General features: G+C 37.6%; 1 protein-coding gene across 7 annotated transcripts in view; it reads right to left on the reverse strand.

The window, feature by feature from the left end:
* Positions 1-645: 645 nt before the first annotated feature.
* SMAD5 (SMAD family member 5) overlaps positions 646-15,329 on the reverse strand; it is a 39,571-nt gene continuing 24,887 nt past the window's right edge. For 3 of the 7 annotated variants that reach the window (XM_043490462.1, XM_038414268.2, XM_038414265.2), the window contains 6 exons: positions 11,935-12,485; positions 10,356-10,607; positions 9,540-9,659; positions 8,511-8,732; positions 5,518-5,774; positions 646-3,594 (listed from right to left, as the gene is read on the reverse strand). In XM_043490462.1, coding sequence (XP_043346397.1) covers positions 3,451-3,594; positions 5,518-5,774; positions 8,511-8,732; positions 9,540-9,659; positions 10,356-10,607; positions 11,935-12,337 — 1,398 coding nt within the window. In that variant the 5' untranslated portion in view covers positions 12,338-12,485 and the 3' untranslated portion in view covers positions 646-3,450. Of the gene's footprint in view, positions 3,595-5,517; positions 5,775-8,510; positions 8,733-9,539; positions 9,660-10,355; positions 10,608-11,934; positions 12,486-13,590; positions 13,696-15,329 lie in introns of those variants that run through there. The other 4 variants (XM_043490464.1, XM_038414270.2, XM_043490465.1 and 1 more) reach the window with 3 other exon arrangements.

Here is a 15,329-nt window from a genome sequence, read left to right on the forward strand (position 1 = left end):
AGGTTGAACCTGTAGTTTACGTTTTACACAATGTACTATACTGTATTTGCTCTTTTTGTTTTTTTCTTCTGGTGTGTCTCTGCTGCTCGATTGCATACTTCGGTTCCAAATGAGGTGTCTGGTTGACCGGTCACGTCGTAACTATGGTGTTCGTAACTCTGAGGTTCTACTGTATTGCTAAGATTATAGTACTGATGCACATATAGCCAGCCTGTCCATATTAAGCACTAGTTCTGTCTCGTGCACACCCATGCAGCCATTCCTGAATCATTTACTTAGCTTCAGCTAGGCATATACATGAGCACAGATGAAGCCAATTAAAAAAAAAAAAAAGTCAAGCTTGGATGCAGTGAAATCTTTCAATTTTAGTAGAGGCGCTGCAACTGAGATTTTACTCTTTTAACCTGCTGTGTCATGCCATTAATCATAAAAATTACTCTAGAAAAGATATCAAATATATGCAGATTTACAAACTTATGAAGAGAACTCAAATATGGGTGTAGGAAAATGTTTATTTTGACTCTGGAAGGCCTGATCTTGTGGGCAACAGCTGAATTTGTAGCTCTTAATAAAACCATCGTTGGCTGCAGTTTAAACGAACAAATAGTGGTCCAGAAGATAAATGACAAAATAACGTTACTCCTCTTTTTCCTGAAAATGTTTTATTTTTAAAATACTGGAGAAAGTGTTTAAGATCAAGTACAAATACTTATTCCTGTACAAGACAGCATTATAGATCTGTGAACGTTATCAGTTTAGCTTTATTCCTTTAAGGCATTTCATAAGAAACAGAATTTATCATGATATGTAAACAATTTTGTTCCTTTAAAAAGATTTACTTATGTATTATGTGATACAGGGATTACCACATTTAAGCACAAACTTTGTCATTCAATAAAAGGACACAAGAAGAACTTAAGTGATCAATACCCTTGGGCTCAAGTAGCTAACTACAAAGCATCCTTTAATAAGTACTTGAGTTTTAGGACCAGACTTCAAAGAGAAACTGCTGAGCTTCAGTTCATTTGCAAATTTGACACCATCAGCTCAGGATTAAATAAAGACTGTGAATGGCTAGCCAACTACAAAAGCAAATTCTCCTCCCTTGGTGTTCACACCTCAACTGCTAGAAGAGGGCCTCATCCTCCCTGATTGAGCTAACCTTGTTATCCCTAGCCTGATTCTTGCTTGCATATTTATACCTGCCTCTGGAAATTTCCACTACATGCATCCGTCGAAGTGGGTATTCACCCACGAAAGCTTATGCTCCAATACGTCTGTTAGTCTATAAGGTGCCACAGGACTCTCTGCTGCTTTTACAGATGCGGACTAACATGGCTACCCTTCTGCTACTTGAGTTTTAGAGTTTTCAACCTACCTCCCAAATATTTTATCTGGGTGGGTAAATAACGTACGTTTGCGACAGGGAAAGGGGAAGGTGAAGGTGAATAGTTATTATAAACAACAGGTCCTGCACTCTGCACATAAAAAACTTTAGAATTAAAAGAGTCAGGCCATAATTCACTTCACCTAGTATTCTCCACAATACATTTCTTTCCCTCATTTTCTTAGGAAAAGGCATTACCCATAGATTCCCCCCTTTTTTATTTAGTGTTTGTATTGACAGCCTGGGCATCAAAAGTCCTCCAATTAGTGACACAACAAATACAGCAGGCAGCTGCATTACAAGCCTTCTCACAGCCTTACACGAGTGTGCTTCAATCCTGACCCTGAAGGATTTCCTATGTGGGAGAAAGGACAATTTAATTTCCATCAAAAAGAACAGGAGTCTGTTCAACCTCTCTGGCCACTAAGTAAAAGATTTAAGGGTGGAATTTTGCAACAGAAAAGCTTCAAAAACAGACTCCAAGGAGAAACTGCTGAGCCTGAATTTATATGCGAACTAGATACCATTAACTTGGGTTTGAATAGAGACTGAGAGTGGCTGGTCATTACACGTATTGAATCTATTTCCTTAAGTTAAGTATCCTCACACCTTCTTGTCAACTGTCTAAAGGGGCCATCTTGATCATCACTACAAAAGTTTTTTTTTCCCCCTCCTGCTTATAATAGCTCATCTTAATTAATTAGCCTCTTACAGTTTGTATGGCAACTTCCACCTTGTGTGTGTGTGTGTGTGTATACACACACACACACACACACACACACACACACACACAACTATATATCTATATACATCTTCTTACTATACATGTTCCATTCTATGCATCCGATGAATTGGGCTGTAGCCCACAAAAGCTTATGCTCTAATAAATTTGTTAGTCTCTAAGGTGTCACAAGTACTCCTGTTCTTTTTGCGGATACAAACTAACAGCTGCTACTCTGAAACCTTTAATCTCCATCTACATGCAATCATTAGCTTCTCTGCTAAGAATGCCAACTGTAGGCCTTGACTATGTGAGGGGAAACTCAATCAGGATTGGGATGAAGACCACGATTTCACACAGGACAAGTCTTTACAGTCATGATTTTTGATAATTATCTACCACATCTGCATTTGATCTAGAAATAAAAGGCTCTGCACTCAATTACCATTTGCTAAGCCATTCAGTCTTCAAAACAGTATGAGAAAGAGATTAATCAAATCTGTATTGGAAGTGAAGTATAGGGTCATTACTAATACTGCAAAACAACTGCTAAGTGATTTAAGAGGCCTAAAACATGCCAATTCTGAATAGGTAAAATAGACAGCTAGAGAACTTAGCTCCTTTGCAATGTAAGTACTGCCATTTATAAAAAGTGGCGTGTATACTAAAATACAAAAGGGTACCTAAAAAGCTAGGTGTTGGCAATTACATCCAAAACAGCATGGGTGCATTATCAAGGCAAAACAAGAACTGACTAGTCCACAGCAGTGCGAAAAAGTTTACCTTGAATCAATTACTCTTTAAATGGTGGTTAAAAGCAATGTTATAAAATTGGAATGGGACAAGGCTAATAATTTATATTACTCGACAGAAGTCTTCTGTAAGATGTTACACAGCTACACATAAAATACTGATTGAAATCTGGAGCTGCACATGTTCAAACAGAATGTACAGTTCTATTAACACTAAAAATCTATGATATGTATTTACTCCTAAAATCTGTCTTCAAAATTCTTGTCCCTATGTGACAGTGAAGAAAATATGTTCCAGTTAGACATATACCTGTTTAAGTTTCATATGAAGAGGGGGAAAAGTGTTGCAATTTTTTCCAAGAAACTTTGTCGCACTCCCCTCTCCCCCAATAGGGCTCAATTGTCACTTTAGTATCACAAGAACAAACAAATGTAAAAATAAATCAACAATATGTAATGGAATTGGTCACAAAGGGGGTAAAAAGTTAAACCATATCTGTTCTCCATCTAGCTCACAGTATCCACACTGGAAGTTTCTCTAGAATTAAAATAAGTTCACTAAAGGTAGCGTTGAAGGTAATACTGCAGCACTATGAAACTGAAGAGATGGGATTAAGTGGTGAGCCCATTTGTGTAAGTACTTTATCCAGCCACTGAAGGGGCCCATGAAGATGAATTTCTATCCAGCATGGGGTGCTTGTGACATCTTGCCGATGATATTCCGCTCCCCAACCCTATAAAAATGAACAAATGTTATACCTTTGATGTTATGAGTGTATACTTTTAATCCAAACTAATTTTAGCAACAGGAAATACAAAAAGTTAGGCTGTAGGACATTTAAAGCTATTAGAGGCCCCCAAATAAGCAAGAACAATTGTAATCTAAAGGGGAAGAAGAGGAAAAAGGAAAAAGAGGAAGGATGGTGTTGAGGTTGTCACTGGACTACAGCTCTGGGTTCTGGTCCTGTCTCAAACACAGACTTCTTGTGTAGCCTTGGCCAAGGTTAATCCCCGTGTCTCCTTTCTCCATTTATAAAATGGGTACAAAACTTCCTAACTTCTGCCTGCATTGTTTAAGCTCTTCGGGAAAAAGACTGTCTCAGTACAAGTTTGTAGAGTACACAACGTGATGGGGTTCCAATCTAATTTTGGGCACCTAGGGACTACCATCAAACAAGTACATAACAGAAAAAGTGCTAATACTAACATTGTATGAGATCATTGATGGACTCCAAGTGATAGAGGCTGCAATTCCACAAGTTATTGGATTTGAAGCTTGTGTTAATTTAGGGAAGCCCTATGGCCTGTGCTACGCAGATGGTCAGACTAGGTGATCATAGATTTTTAAGGCCAGAAAGGACCATTGAATTAACTCTAGAGGCTCAGAAGAGTTATTTGTAAAGAAAGAATCCTAGGAGTAAATTAAAGCCATGCCTTTTACTTCAGCATATCAGAAAAAACAGATGCTTTTTTTTTTTTTTTTTACACTATGATTAACATCAAGTTTATTTTCAAAGTAAGTTCTTTGTGAGTACAAAAACACCCCACATGTTCCACAGAATACTGTGCAAGAACTACACAGACAGGTTGGAAGAGTGGCCTCCACAAGCAATAAAACCTAAGAGCATCACTGCTCCATGCCACTAACAAAATAAATTACTTTACAAATGTGTTAAGTCAACTGTGTTTATTAATTACCCATCAAACACCTTCTCCCTCCTTTAAAACCCACCTTTCAAAAATCTTCCTCCACTGATCACCTTACAGTGATCTCTACACACACTTCCTTTCTTTCACTGTGGAGACTGAGAACTTTAACCCAACATCTGTGTCTTATTCTATTTTCTGTAATGAGCCATGCACTACTATGGGGCTATACAAGTGTTCAGTATACATTTTGTTTCAACCTTGAATACCAATATTGAACATCCTTTTAAAGACCAGATACAGAAGAGCTTAGTGGCACAATTCACATATTTTACTGTAGTAAAAGAAAGAGTCAGACCATTTACTAATAGAAAACCAGGTTTTTTGAAAACTACAGATATTGCAGATTTTTTTAATTTATTTATTTTAAAAGGCACTGAATACAATTTGACTGCATAAATTTAAAAAATAATCTCCCTTCATTCTACAAAAAGGTATACTGAAGGCTCAAGAGGTTGATGAAATTCATTTGTCCAAGAACTCAAACTCTTTTGGGGAGCAGGAACTGAGGAAGGCACAAGGAGGAGTCAAACTGTTATGTATTCCTTCAGTTTTACCATATGGATCACAGCCACGTTAGTGGCCCAGCAGGTCACTTTATTCTTACCCCATCTTTCAAACTGAAATATGAGTGCACATTGCAAGTCTCCTTTAGAAATGGAAGTTTACAAGACTTAGAGCATGCTTTGGATCTGAGAAAGGAAGCATTTAACTGGACCAGATGGAGCAGGGGACCTACTAAACTACTATGGCCAACACGCTCACCTGGCAAGTATCACACATAAAAACAGTAATGATACTCCAACACAAGGTGTCAGATTCAAATGTAAAAATCATGTTACACTGCAAATAACTTTCTGCAGTATAGTATCAGTGCCAAGCTGAATACTTTTCTTGAACCTCTCTCATTCCACAGTAAATTTAAATGCTTAGATAAAGAATGTATTTACCTTTACAAAACTCATTCGAATGGTGCACATTTTGGTAAGCTCATACACTGCCTCAAATCCATGGTTGACAGACTGAGCTAAAAGCTGAGCAAACTCCTGATTGTTAAAAATTTTAAGGCTGCAGCCACTGGGAATCTTGCACACAGTTGTAGGGTGAAATCCATGATGGTAGTTGCAGTTCCTGCTCTGTACAAATATGCTGCTGTCACTTAAGCACTCAGCATAGACTTCCCCACCAACATAGTAGAGATGAACTCCTTAAAAACAAATTAAAAAATTGTTTCAGGTTATAATCAAGTTGTATTACTGTAAATAACTTCCTTGAGCTCTGAGACAATTTAGTCAGACTTCCATTTGAAGAACTTCCCTGAAAAGATATTTTTCCAGTCATATACACATAAGCAGTTCAACATACTTTTTCCACCTCAGACTACTTCATTTTATATCAGCCACTAGATGGCCTTCTCTCACCAATTATAGGACAAAATGCCTAGTGTCCAGCTCAAAGCAGCACTAGACCCTCCCAGAACAGATGCATAACCTACAGATATACCTTCACTGCTACGACTATCATCACCTCCCTCCCCCCCACACACACCACACCTTTCAAGGTCCATGGGTCCTATACATGCCTATCGCAAAATGTTGTGTACCTCAGTGTACTAAATGCCCCAATAGCAATTGTGTGAGTGAAACCAGATAAACAATCACTACACTCTCGAATGAACTTGCATAGGAAAATGATAAGAGACAAACACCATACCACACCACCTGTGGGTGAATATTTTTCACAAAGCAATCATTTTGTATCTGACCTATTAGTCCTCATCCTCAAAGGAAACCTGCAAACTTTCAAAAAGATGAGTCTGGGAGCTTAAATTAATAGCTTTGCTAGACACTAAAAATCAGACTGAAGAGACACACTGGATTTATGGATTACAACAATCTATAACCCTCTAACAACCCCTCCCCGCAGCTGATTTCCCTCTCCCCCTTCCTTTCTTCCCGATGTTGGGACAAAAGTTTGTCTCTCTCACCAACAGAAGTTGGTCCAACAAAAGATACTACCTCACCGATCTGGTCTCTCTAATATCCTGAGATGGACACAGCTAGAACACTGCATATAATAAAGGAAGACCTGAACTAATCTTTCAGACTGACAGCTATTGGTGAACTCATTAGGTCCACTGTGAGTCTGGGGTGGGATGAAGTTTGGGGAAAGTAACTTTGAAGCAGATTGCTTCGTCAGCTGATCAACTGCAAGTGGCTCACAGTAGATTTGGGGTTAGGCCTCTCTCCTATGTAATTCTGTTCTATTCTGCTTCTTTCCTGCCCCACTAGTCAGTTGACCTTCCCATGATAAGGTATTGATTGGGGATCTCTGAGGAGTTGAATTGGAGAGGTAGGCTGTGTTGAGTTGGAGAACAGAGGTACATAGCAGGCTGCAACAGAAATGTCTGCTTCTCCTGGGGAAAATAAAACTCAAGATGAAGAAATAAATAGCTTAAAAGTTAATTCTGAAATTTCAAAAGTGACCCATGGCTGGGGTGCAGTGCTTTTACAAAAATGTGAGAAGTTTGGCATTTTTGGTGGCTGTGTTGTATATAGAAAGGGGAGACATTCAGAGTAAATTTCATAAGTAGATAATGTAACTGTATTCCCTTGTAAGGTTAACAGAAATCATCCTAGAAAATTCAACTGTCCCAGGAACAGTGACTCTACACTTATCCTAGAGTTAAAATTCCATTATTAAGATTACAGATTTTAACTTTAAATTTTAACTTATGCAAGCCTATCTACCTAGTACTCCTGGGGGAATTCTGTACCCACCCAGGCCCCAACCACCTTCATCTGAGGGGGGGGGGGTCCAGAGTCCCACTTCTGTGCATCCAGTGGCCTGTGTTCCCCAATGCCATGCTGGAGCCTCCACATTTATCTGACAAATAAAACCTGCAGAATTGTTGAACGTTTTGGCACAGAACGCCCTCAGGACTAACAGTCATTAGCACAGCTCTGTAATATTGTCTCCATTTCTAATCTATTGATGGTTCCAGTAGTCCACATCAGAAGTAGCCCAAAAAGTACTTTGTTACAGTACCTTTGGCTTTCTAAGGCACTAGGCAACTGTTTCAGTTTGACCAATGGTAATGCAATTTTGAGAATAATCTAAACAATTTTAAGTACTAAAATGATCTTTATAAAGCAGAGGAATAAGAAAATGGTTCTCTTCTCAAGACATGAATAAGGAAAGGCACATGAAGAGACATTTTAAAAATTCACTAAAATACTTTAAGAGATTGAGCAGGCTTCATCTGTGTGAAAATTGTGTGTTCATATAGTGCTATCATCTGAAAAGCATGGCTGATCCAGGGGAAAACTGCAAGATCCTGTGAGACCTGTCAAACCCAGAACTACCCCCACCCATCTTGGATTCGCTCCAACAAAACAGATCCTTAAAGCCTTATTTTAGTTTTGCTTTCAACGTACGATATTTAAACATATTAGACAGCACTCAAATATCCTGTATGAACTGAGAACAAAAAACTGTGAAATATTATTAACCAGCAGCAAGAACTTTTTCCTGAGGAACATATCTAAAATGGTAGTTGTATATATGGAACTTGACAGATACTCCCAGGACCTACAATTTTGTTGAAGTGCTGGCACTGAATACAGTACAGTCACGGCAGGCATGTTTGCTAACTGTATTCCACCTACTCTAGAAGCAGGCAATTTTTATATTGTACATCATTTAGGTTAATTGGATGGATTCTGTGACCAGAATTCTTCAATGTGCATCACATATATACAAATTGTATAAATCACAATTTGTTTAAATAAACCTTTTCTCCAGCCTTATTATTTACCACTGCAACCACCATATATAATTTCAATTTTTGCACATTACAATATGCCTGTTTTCAATGAAGTCTTTAATAGCAATAGGTTGACAAGCAATCATAAAGGAGACATAACGTACACTTATGAATTACCTTTTCCAATATGTCGCCTAGTGTTCTCAATAGTTGAGTTGCGATTAACATTGGACAGCAAACCTAAGCAGAACCTGTTTTTATTGTTAGAAGGATCTGTAAATCCATCCACTAAGACACTGGTGGAAGATGCATGAAAAGCTTCTCCAACGCGATTGTTTAATTCATAGTACACAATTGAACACCAGTGCTTGGGCTCTTCATAAGCAACAGGTTGAACATCTATAATAAAATGGAATTAAAATCGATCAATATGTATTTCAAATTTAGAGGCATTTAACAATTCCTTTCACATAGCAGTAAAAAATTGCTCCCGCAATCTCACGTCTGTATCTTATGAAGGACAGTATGATATGTTTAAAAAGGCCACTACCAACTTGTCGAAATCTAGTCAGTTTAAAAAAGGTGAGTAAGAGCATCTTCAGGTACTGAAGATGCCCCGAGTTACTCTGAAAGTTTTGTTTCACAATATTTTCTTATTTTGGTGCCCTTCCCTCTTCCTGAGCTTTATGTGAAAGACTCATGTAAACAAAGGGGAAAATTATACAATAAGTGCTGCCAAACAAAACAAACAAACAAACAAACAGAGAAAGATTTTCTGTATAAACTTATTTAGAATTGACATTTTGAGGCATGATCTTCAGGGATGCCGAGCAAGCACAACTCCATGTGCAATCAAAGGTAAAAGATAGGGTCTGAACAATTCAGGGGGCGGAAATCAGACCCTTAGTTATTAAAAGAAGCGCCATTCAAAAAGAAGAAGAGGTTTTTTATTGTTTTCTTCTTAAGTGGTTCAAAAACAAGCCAATCAACAAAACAATGTAAAAATGAACTAGACAGAGGTTGTTTCATCTTGCATTCTCTTCCTGGTGGCTGCTCCTCCTGGTACAACCTGGACTTCTTTCATTTTCATTTGCAAGTTATATCTACTTAACACCACATCAATTACTCCAATTAAGTTACCACTGAATCTGGCTCTCAGCATTAAATAAGCCAACTAAAGATTAATTATATACCATACTATCTTACCTCTGCTGGATATATTTGGCATAATTTGAGGAATCATAGTGTTGCTTGTGTCCATAGACTGTGAATTATCCTGCCCCATCTGATCTTCGGGGGGCATATATGCAGGAGGTGGAGTATCAGCTTCAAATAGGAAAAAAACCACACAAGTTAAAACTATAAATGAAGACTGACAGACAGATGCCATCAAGCGGAGCATAAGGCCTTGCTTTGCTCACTCAGCTAGGCCACACTTAAATGTTGTCAGGTGCTTGGTTATTAGAGTGATGAGTAAATACACATGCTTAATTAGATGCATGTATTTATTAAGAGTCCCAAGTCAATACTCTTCAGCACAACTCATTGCCGCAGTATTTGAGGTCTTATAAGAAAGAACCATTCCGTACTACTGGATGATGTTTAATATAAGCTATGCCCTCTGTGAATTCAGAATTTGTTCATGTCAAATTCCTTCTGTTTTAAAAGAGGACTGTTACATATTAAGATACTTCCTCTCTGCTTTCCACCTCATATTTAAAAACAGTGAATTCATTTAGTAACCTCATTTTTCCATATCCTAGCCACAAGTCAGATGGTATTTGGAAAATAAAAACCATAACAAATAATTCACAAGAGCTCGTTTTGATCCATATCAAAGACTAAGGAAAAGTAGTAATGAATGATTAACATAGTACCAGAATTGGTTGATATTAAGCCTATATCAATTGATACCAGAAAACAAACAAACAGAGAGGCAAAAGGGGATTGCAATAGCTTTTGGTATTACTCTACAAGCATATTTTAATTTCTCATCAGAGTTTGCATATGGACTGTTCTCACCTGGTAGCTGAAATGGACTGGATGGTCCAGAACTGGCAGGGGAACTTGGGTAAGTGCTGCTCACTGGAGAAGGTGGGTAGGGGCTGTTTGGTGAAATGGAAAATGGAGTGCTGTTGGGTTGCTGGAAAGAATCTGGAAATGTAGCATTTTGTGGCATGTGCGGTTCATTGTGGCTTAGGTTCCTGAACTGAACTAGAAGGCTGTGCTGTGGATTGAATTCACTATGTCTAGGCACTAACACTGGAGGTAGAACTAAAAAAAAAACAAAAACAAAAAAACAATCAGACAAAACAAAATTGTTGAAAATATAGCTAGAACAAACAGCATAAAATAACGCAAACTATTCACTAACCACCAAAATAAATAAATAAATAAAAATTCCCATTACCAGCTGAGGAGAAGCAAGAAAAAGATGTTACAAGATGTAAGTGCTTCTTACAATTTGTGGATTTAAAGAATAAATAAATAAAATAAATAAATACACTTTGTAAAACTATTTTACACTTCTGCTCCGTTTCTTGCCAGACTTAATTTATACTTCACAGCATGAAAAATAGTCATTTGTTACCAGTTTAGTGAGCCTTTTGTGCAGAGCGTGCATACTAAGTGGAAAGTACTAATGATTTTAAAGGATTAGTGTCCGTCCTCCTAACATACATTAAGTGCAAAAAGCTACATTAAATAAATTGAACTCTAAACTCAAGTAAGCAAATTCAAAAGTCAATGTTTCCACAACAACATTAGCAATCTAAGTACACATCTGATATATGTTATTTTGGATTGTGTACACACGCTTTCAAATATACACCTTCCTACAAGCACCATTGCTGAGATAGTGGGAGAACAGCAACTTACAAATTCCTGATTTGTGTGTGCAAATTCTCCACTTTAACCTTGCATTAAATCTTCCTATGCCCACGCTAGTGGAAAGCGGATTCCCCTGCTAAACATACTTCCCAGAAATTACAAGTCTGCCTTTTCTCATTCCCAACTACAACTCTACTTTCCCCAATGTCTCCCATGGACCCATGCTTTTACATACCACCATGCTTACCTTTGGGAACCTTGTATAGGAACATGGCTTTACCTATCATTCCTAGGCTGCCCTCCCACAATCACCTGATGTCTAGAACTTGACTGGGGAGCACCAGTCTCTCCACATCTCTTCTTCCTGTCTCATGCCCACTGTGACTGATAGAACACCCAGTGAGTAAAAAACAAAAACAAAACCAAAAAACATACTGACCTACTAATAAGAATTCTGAGGTTTATAGCTAAATTTCTCAAAGAATATGAAGTCTTCAGTTGACTATTTTTGCATTTAGAGCCGAATGCTGGTCACAATAAAGTCAAAGACGACTTTGTTATTGACTATCGGAACCAGGATTTAGAAATCCCTTCCATAGATCATATGCTACACAGTAAACTGTAGTTGTAAGGTTTTTACCAAGAAAATTGTATCTATTCTAACCAGAATGTTATACTCCACCCCACCCCTTTCCCTGACAATTTAACTGGCAAAGCAACACTGTCTGTGGACAATTTGTTCAGTTTTATAGACAGCGATGCTCAAACTTACCTGGGCTCTCCACCCTTTTGTAGTGGTATGGATTAATACAAACTTCCTTCTGTTTAGATCCAAATGGAAATTCACAAATATCCAATGGCTTCAACTCATGATGACTCTGTAGATCAGGCCAACGCCAGACACGACAGTATATAACATGGGGCAGGCCTTTTCTGTGGGAAACTTGAAGTCTCCCATCTAAAGAACGAGGAATAGTAACACACTTGCTGGGCTGTCCAGGACTGCTCAAGGCTTTTTCTAGTTCTTCCATAGCACCCTTTTTCTTTTTCAACTTTTTTACCAAAGCATCAACTGCCTTTTCTGCCCATTTTTCCTCTTCATCTCCTTGCTTCCAGCCCAACAAACGCTTTACAGCTGGGCTAGTAAAAGAGAACAAACTGGCCATTGACGTCATTTGACACAAGTCTTCAGAAAACCTTTCTATAAATAAATGTCAATGTCTACAAGAAGCAACTGACCAACTGTATTATTTCTTGGAAGACAACACCTGATTGAATAGATGTCACTTATAAATCAAAAGGGACGATTCTTCTAATTTAGTCCTGTTTAAAACAAAAAAAAACAAAAAATAGCAAGTAGTTAGCCACTATGTTTTGTTTTGGGGTTTTTTGGTGGGAGGAAAGAGGAAGGCAGAGCTGAAAACAATTCAGATATTAAATATGAAGAGTGATTATTTCCACCCTTGATTTTAGATCTAATTTTTAAAAAAAAAACACTGAAGTCCCACATCATAACTACCATTCTTCTAACTGAAGGAAAATTTTGTAGGACTCCTTTCAGACTATCAGTGCTAGCTCGGGGGAGGCCAGGGTAGTTTCCAAGAGATGCAAGGTACTTCTCTCCACCTCCTATAACTTTGGATTTCTTGACATTGGTTGGTTTAATAGGACTTTAATGCAAAGCTTTCCGAATTAGCTTTTTATAGTATGCAGTTTAGTGTAGATATGGCATAGGTAAGAAACAAGTACAAAACTTATTTGCTTAATAGGTAAAAAGTTTACTAGACTACAAACAGAAGAAGAACTCACCAAAAGCTAGATAAAGACAAAATTGAGGGATATGGGTAAGCAGCAAGTTCCAAGGGCAATACGTTGGAGCAGTGGTTCTCAACCACTATACAGAGGTTTTCCAGAGGGTACATCAACTCATTTAGATATTTGTCTAGTTTTACAATATGCTACATAAAAAGCACTAGTGAAGTCAGTACAAACTAAAATTTTATTACAGACAATGATTTGTTTATACTGCTCTATATACTGAAATGCAAGTACAATATTTATGTTCCAATTGATTTATTTTATAATTATATGGTCAAATGAGAACAAACAATTTTTCAGTAATAGTGTGCTGTGACATTTTTATGTCTTATTTTGTAAGCAAGTAGTTTTTAAGTGAGGTGAAACTTGGGGGAATGCAAGACAAATCAGACTCCTGAAAGGGGTACAGTAGTCTGGAAAGGATGAGAGCCACGGTTCTGGAGAATCCTATCCTGCCATCACCTTACTGCCGAGAAGGAAGAGTATGCTGAAGCTTCTACTGTTGTACTGGGTGCTGTTCTTGGACATTTGATTTTTTTTGTAGCTAATAGTGATGAGATTGGAGGAACAACTGAGGATAGCTAATAAAAGATTTTAAACAGTCAATCACCTTGGCCACTTCACTTATATGCTTATCCATTTCCCCCAGTCTCCTGGCTGCTGGGATAGGGATTATAAGCAGTAGATTTTCAGGCTTTTGCAATACGTTTTCTTCCTAAAAAGGTGAAGAGACTGCAGAATAAGTGCCAGAAATAAGACCTTTACAATAAAATGTTTGAGGGAATTAGTTTGAACAGTACTGTTCTATACACAATATCATAAAGAAACAGTGTTCACACACTGCCTTTGTTTTCTCAAATACCCACCAGATTGTGGTGTAAATTTTTTTTTTTTTAAACAGGGAGTAAAGATGACATGAGGAAATGATGTGCTGTGGCAACTAGCTGATAAGAGCTCGTGAAATCCCATGTGATTACTACACAAGCAAGTTCAGACAATGAGCAGCTGGCGAAAAGCAAGAGCGGAGCTAAAAGAAAGGATGTCAATAACAAAAGATGCTTCCTTTCTTGCTACAGAGACTGCCAAACAATATTGTCTCTCAGCTTTTGATAAACTCTGGTGAATGAGAACATCTAACATACTCTGGAACACTGAATCCGCATACAAGAGAAAAAAAATCCATCTAAGTATTTCAGTACTAAACAAGATAAAATTATTCACTTTCAAGATGTCACTATTCTCATACCACTGTCTTTAATCATCAGAACTTGTGTTACTTTTCTTACGACCCATAAAAGTAAATTAGATTACCTAAAAGAGTTTGTGGTGTTTTTTAATTTCAGACCCCATGCTGTCAGACAGCTTTAAAAATATCTAGAGATAATGATTGGTACCTTCCTAATATTTAACATTTATCCACCAGAAAAACTGTTTAAGTCCCAGTTTACGGCACTGGTTATGACTGAAACTAAAGCATTAACTTAAGCCTACGTCAAGCAACCATTTTGAATATCGGCCAAGTGTAAGCAATTCAGAACCAAAACATCAATACTCTATCCACATTTTTGTTGTTTAAAAAAAAAAAGAACACGCACTTTGCCATTGTAAAGATAAAAAAGGTGAACACTACTTTGGACAGACTTTCTACAGGAAGAAAAACTATCCCAGATAGCCTACCTCTCAATGCAGCATCCGTTTCTATGAAAGCTCTGGGAGGTGTGCCTAAGTAATAAGGAATTCAAAACTAGGAAAAGCGTCAGGAGAAACCCTATTAAAAATACTTTACTTGCTCCTAAATACACACCATACTAACAAAAAAGAAAGATAGATAGATGTTACATGGCTTTGATAAGTACTTATTCTGTGTTCCATAACCATCTTTACGTTACAGGTGCTATATTTTAAACAGCAATTATTCATAAATTAGTTTCCAGACAAAATAGAGGGATGTGACAAATGGCTTTCATGTTATTTCAGTGAAAAGTTTGTTTTCTGCCTGAACCATCATGCACACAGAAATCTTTTACCTATATGCATCATTACAAGTAACAGGAAACACAGAAAAGGAACAAAGCTTGGGAATAAAAGAACAGACTAGGAACAAAAGAACAGACTAAGTTTATCGTCTTAAAAAGAATGCAAGTTTAGTGAAAGACAAGTAAAAGCAGCTCCGTCATAAATAACTTACTTTCCAGGTATGAGTACCACTCATTTGCTAGCTCTTATTAATACTCTCCACCTTCAAGCTTCCTTATAAACATTAATTCACTCCGTAAGGTAAATAAGTATCATGCTCATTTCTACCCAAAGCTAAGAAGCAACTCAGTGGCAAAACCAGACCAAAACCCC

The sequence above is a fragment of the Dermochelys coriacea genome, chromosome 8, assembly GCF_009764565.3.
Source record: "Dermochelys coriacea isolate rDerCor1 chromosome 8, rDerCor1.pri.v4, whole genome shotgun sequence".
Taxonomy (NCBI): domain Eukaryota; kingdom Metazoa; phylum Chordata; order Testudines; family Dermochelyidae; genus Dermochelys; species Dermochelys coriacea.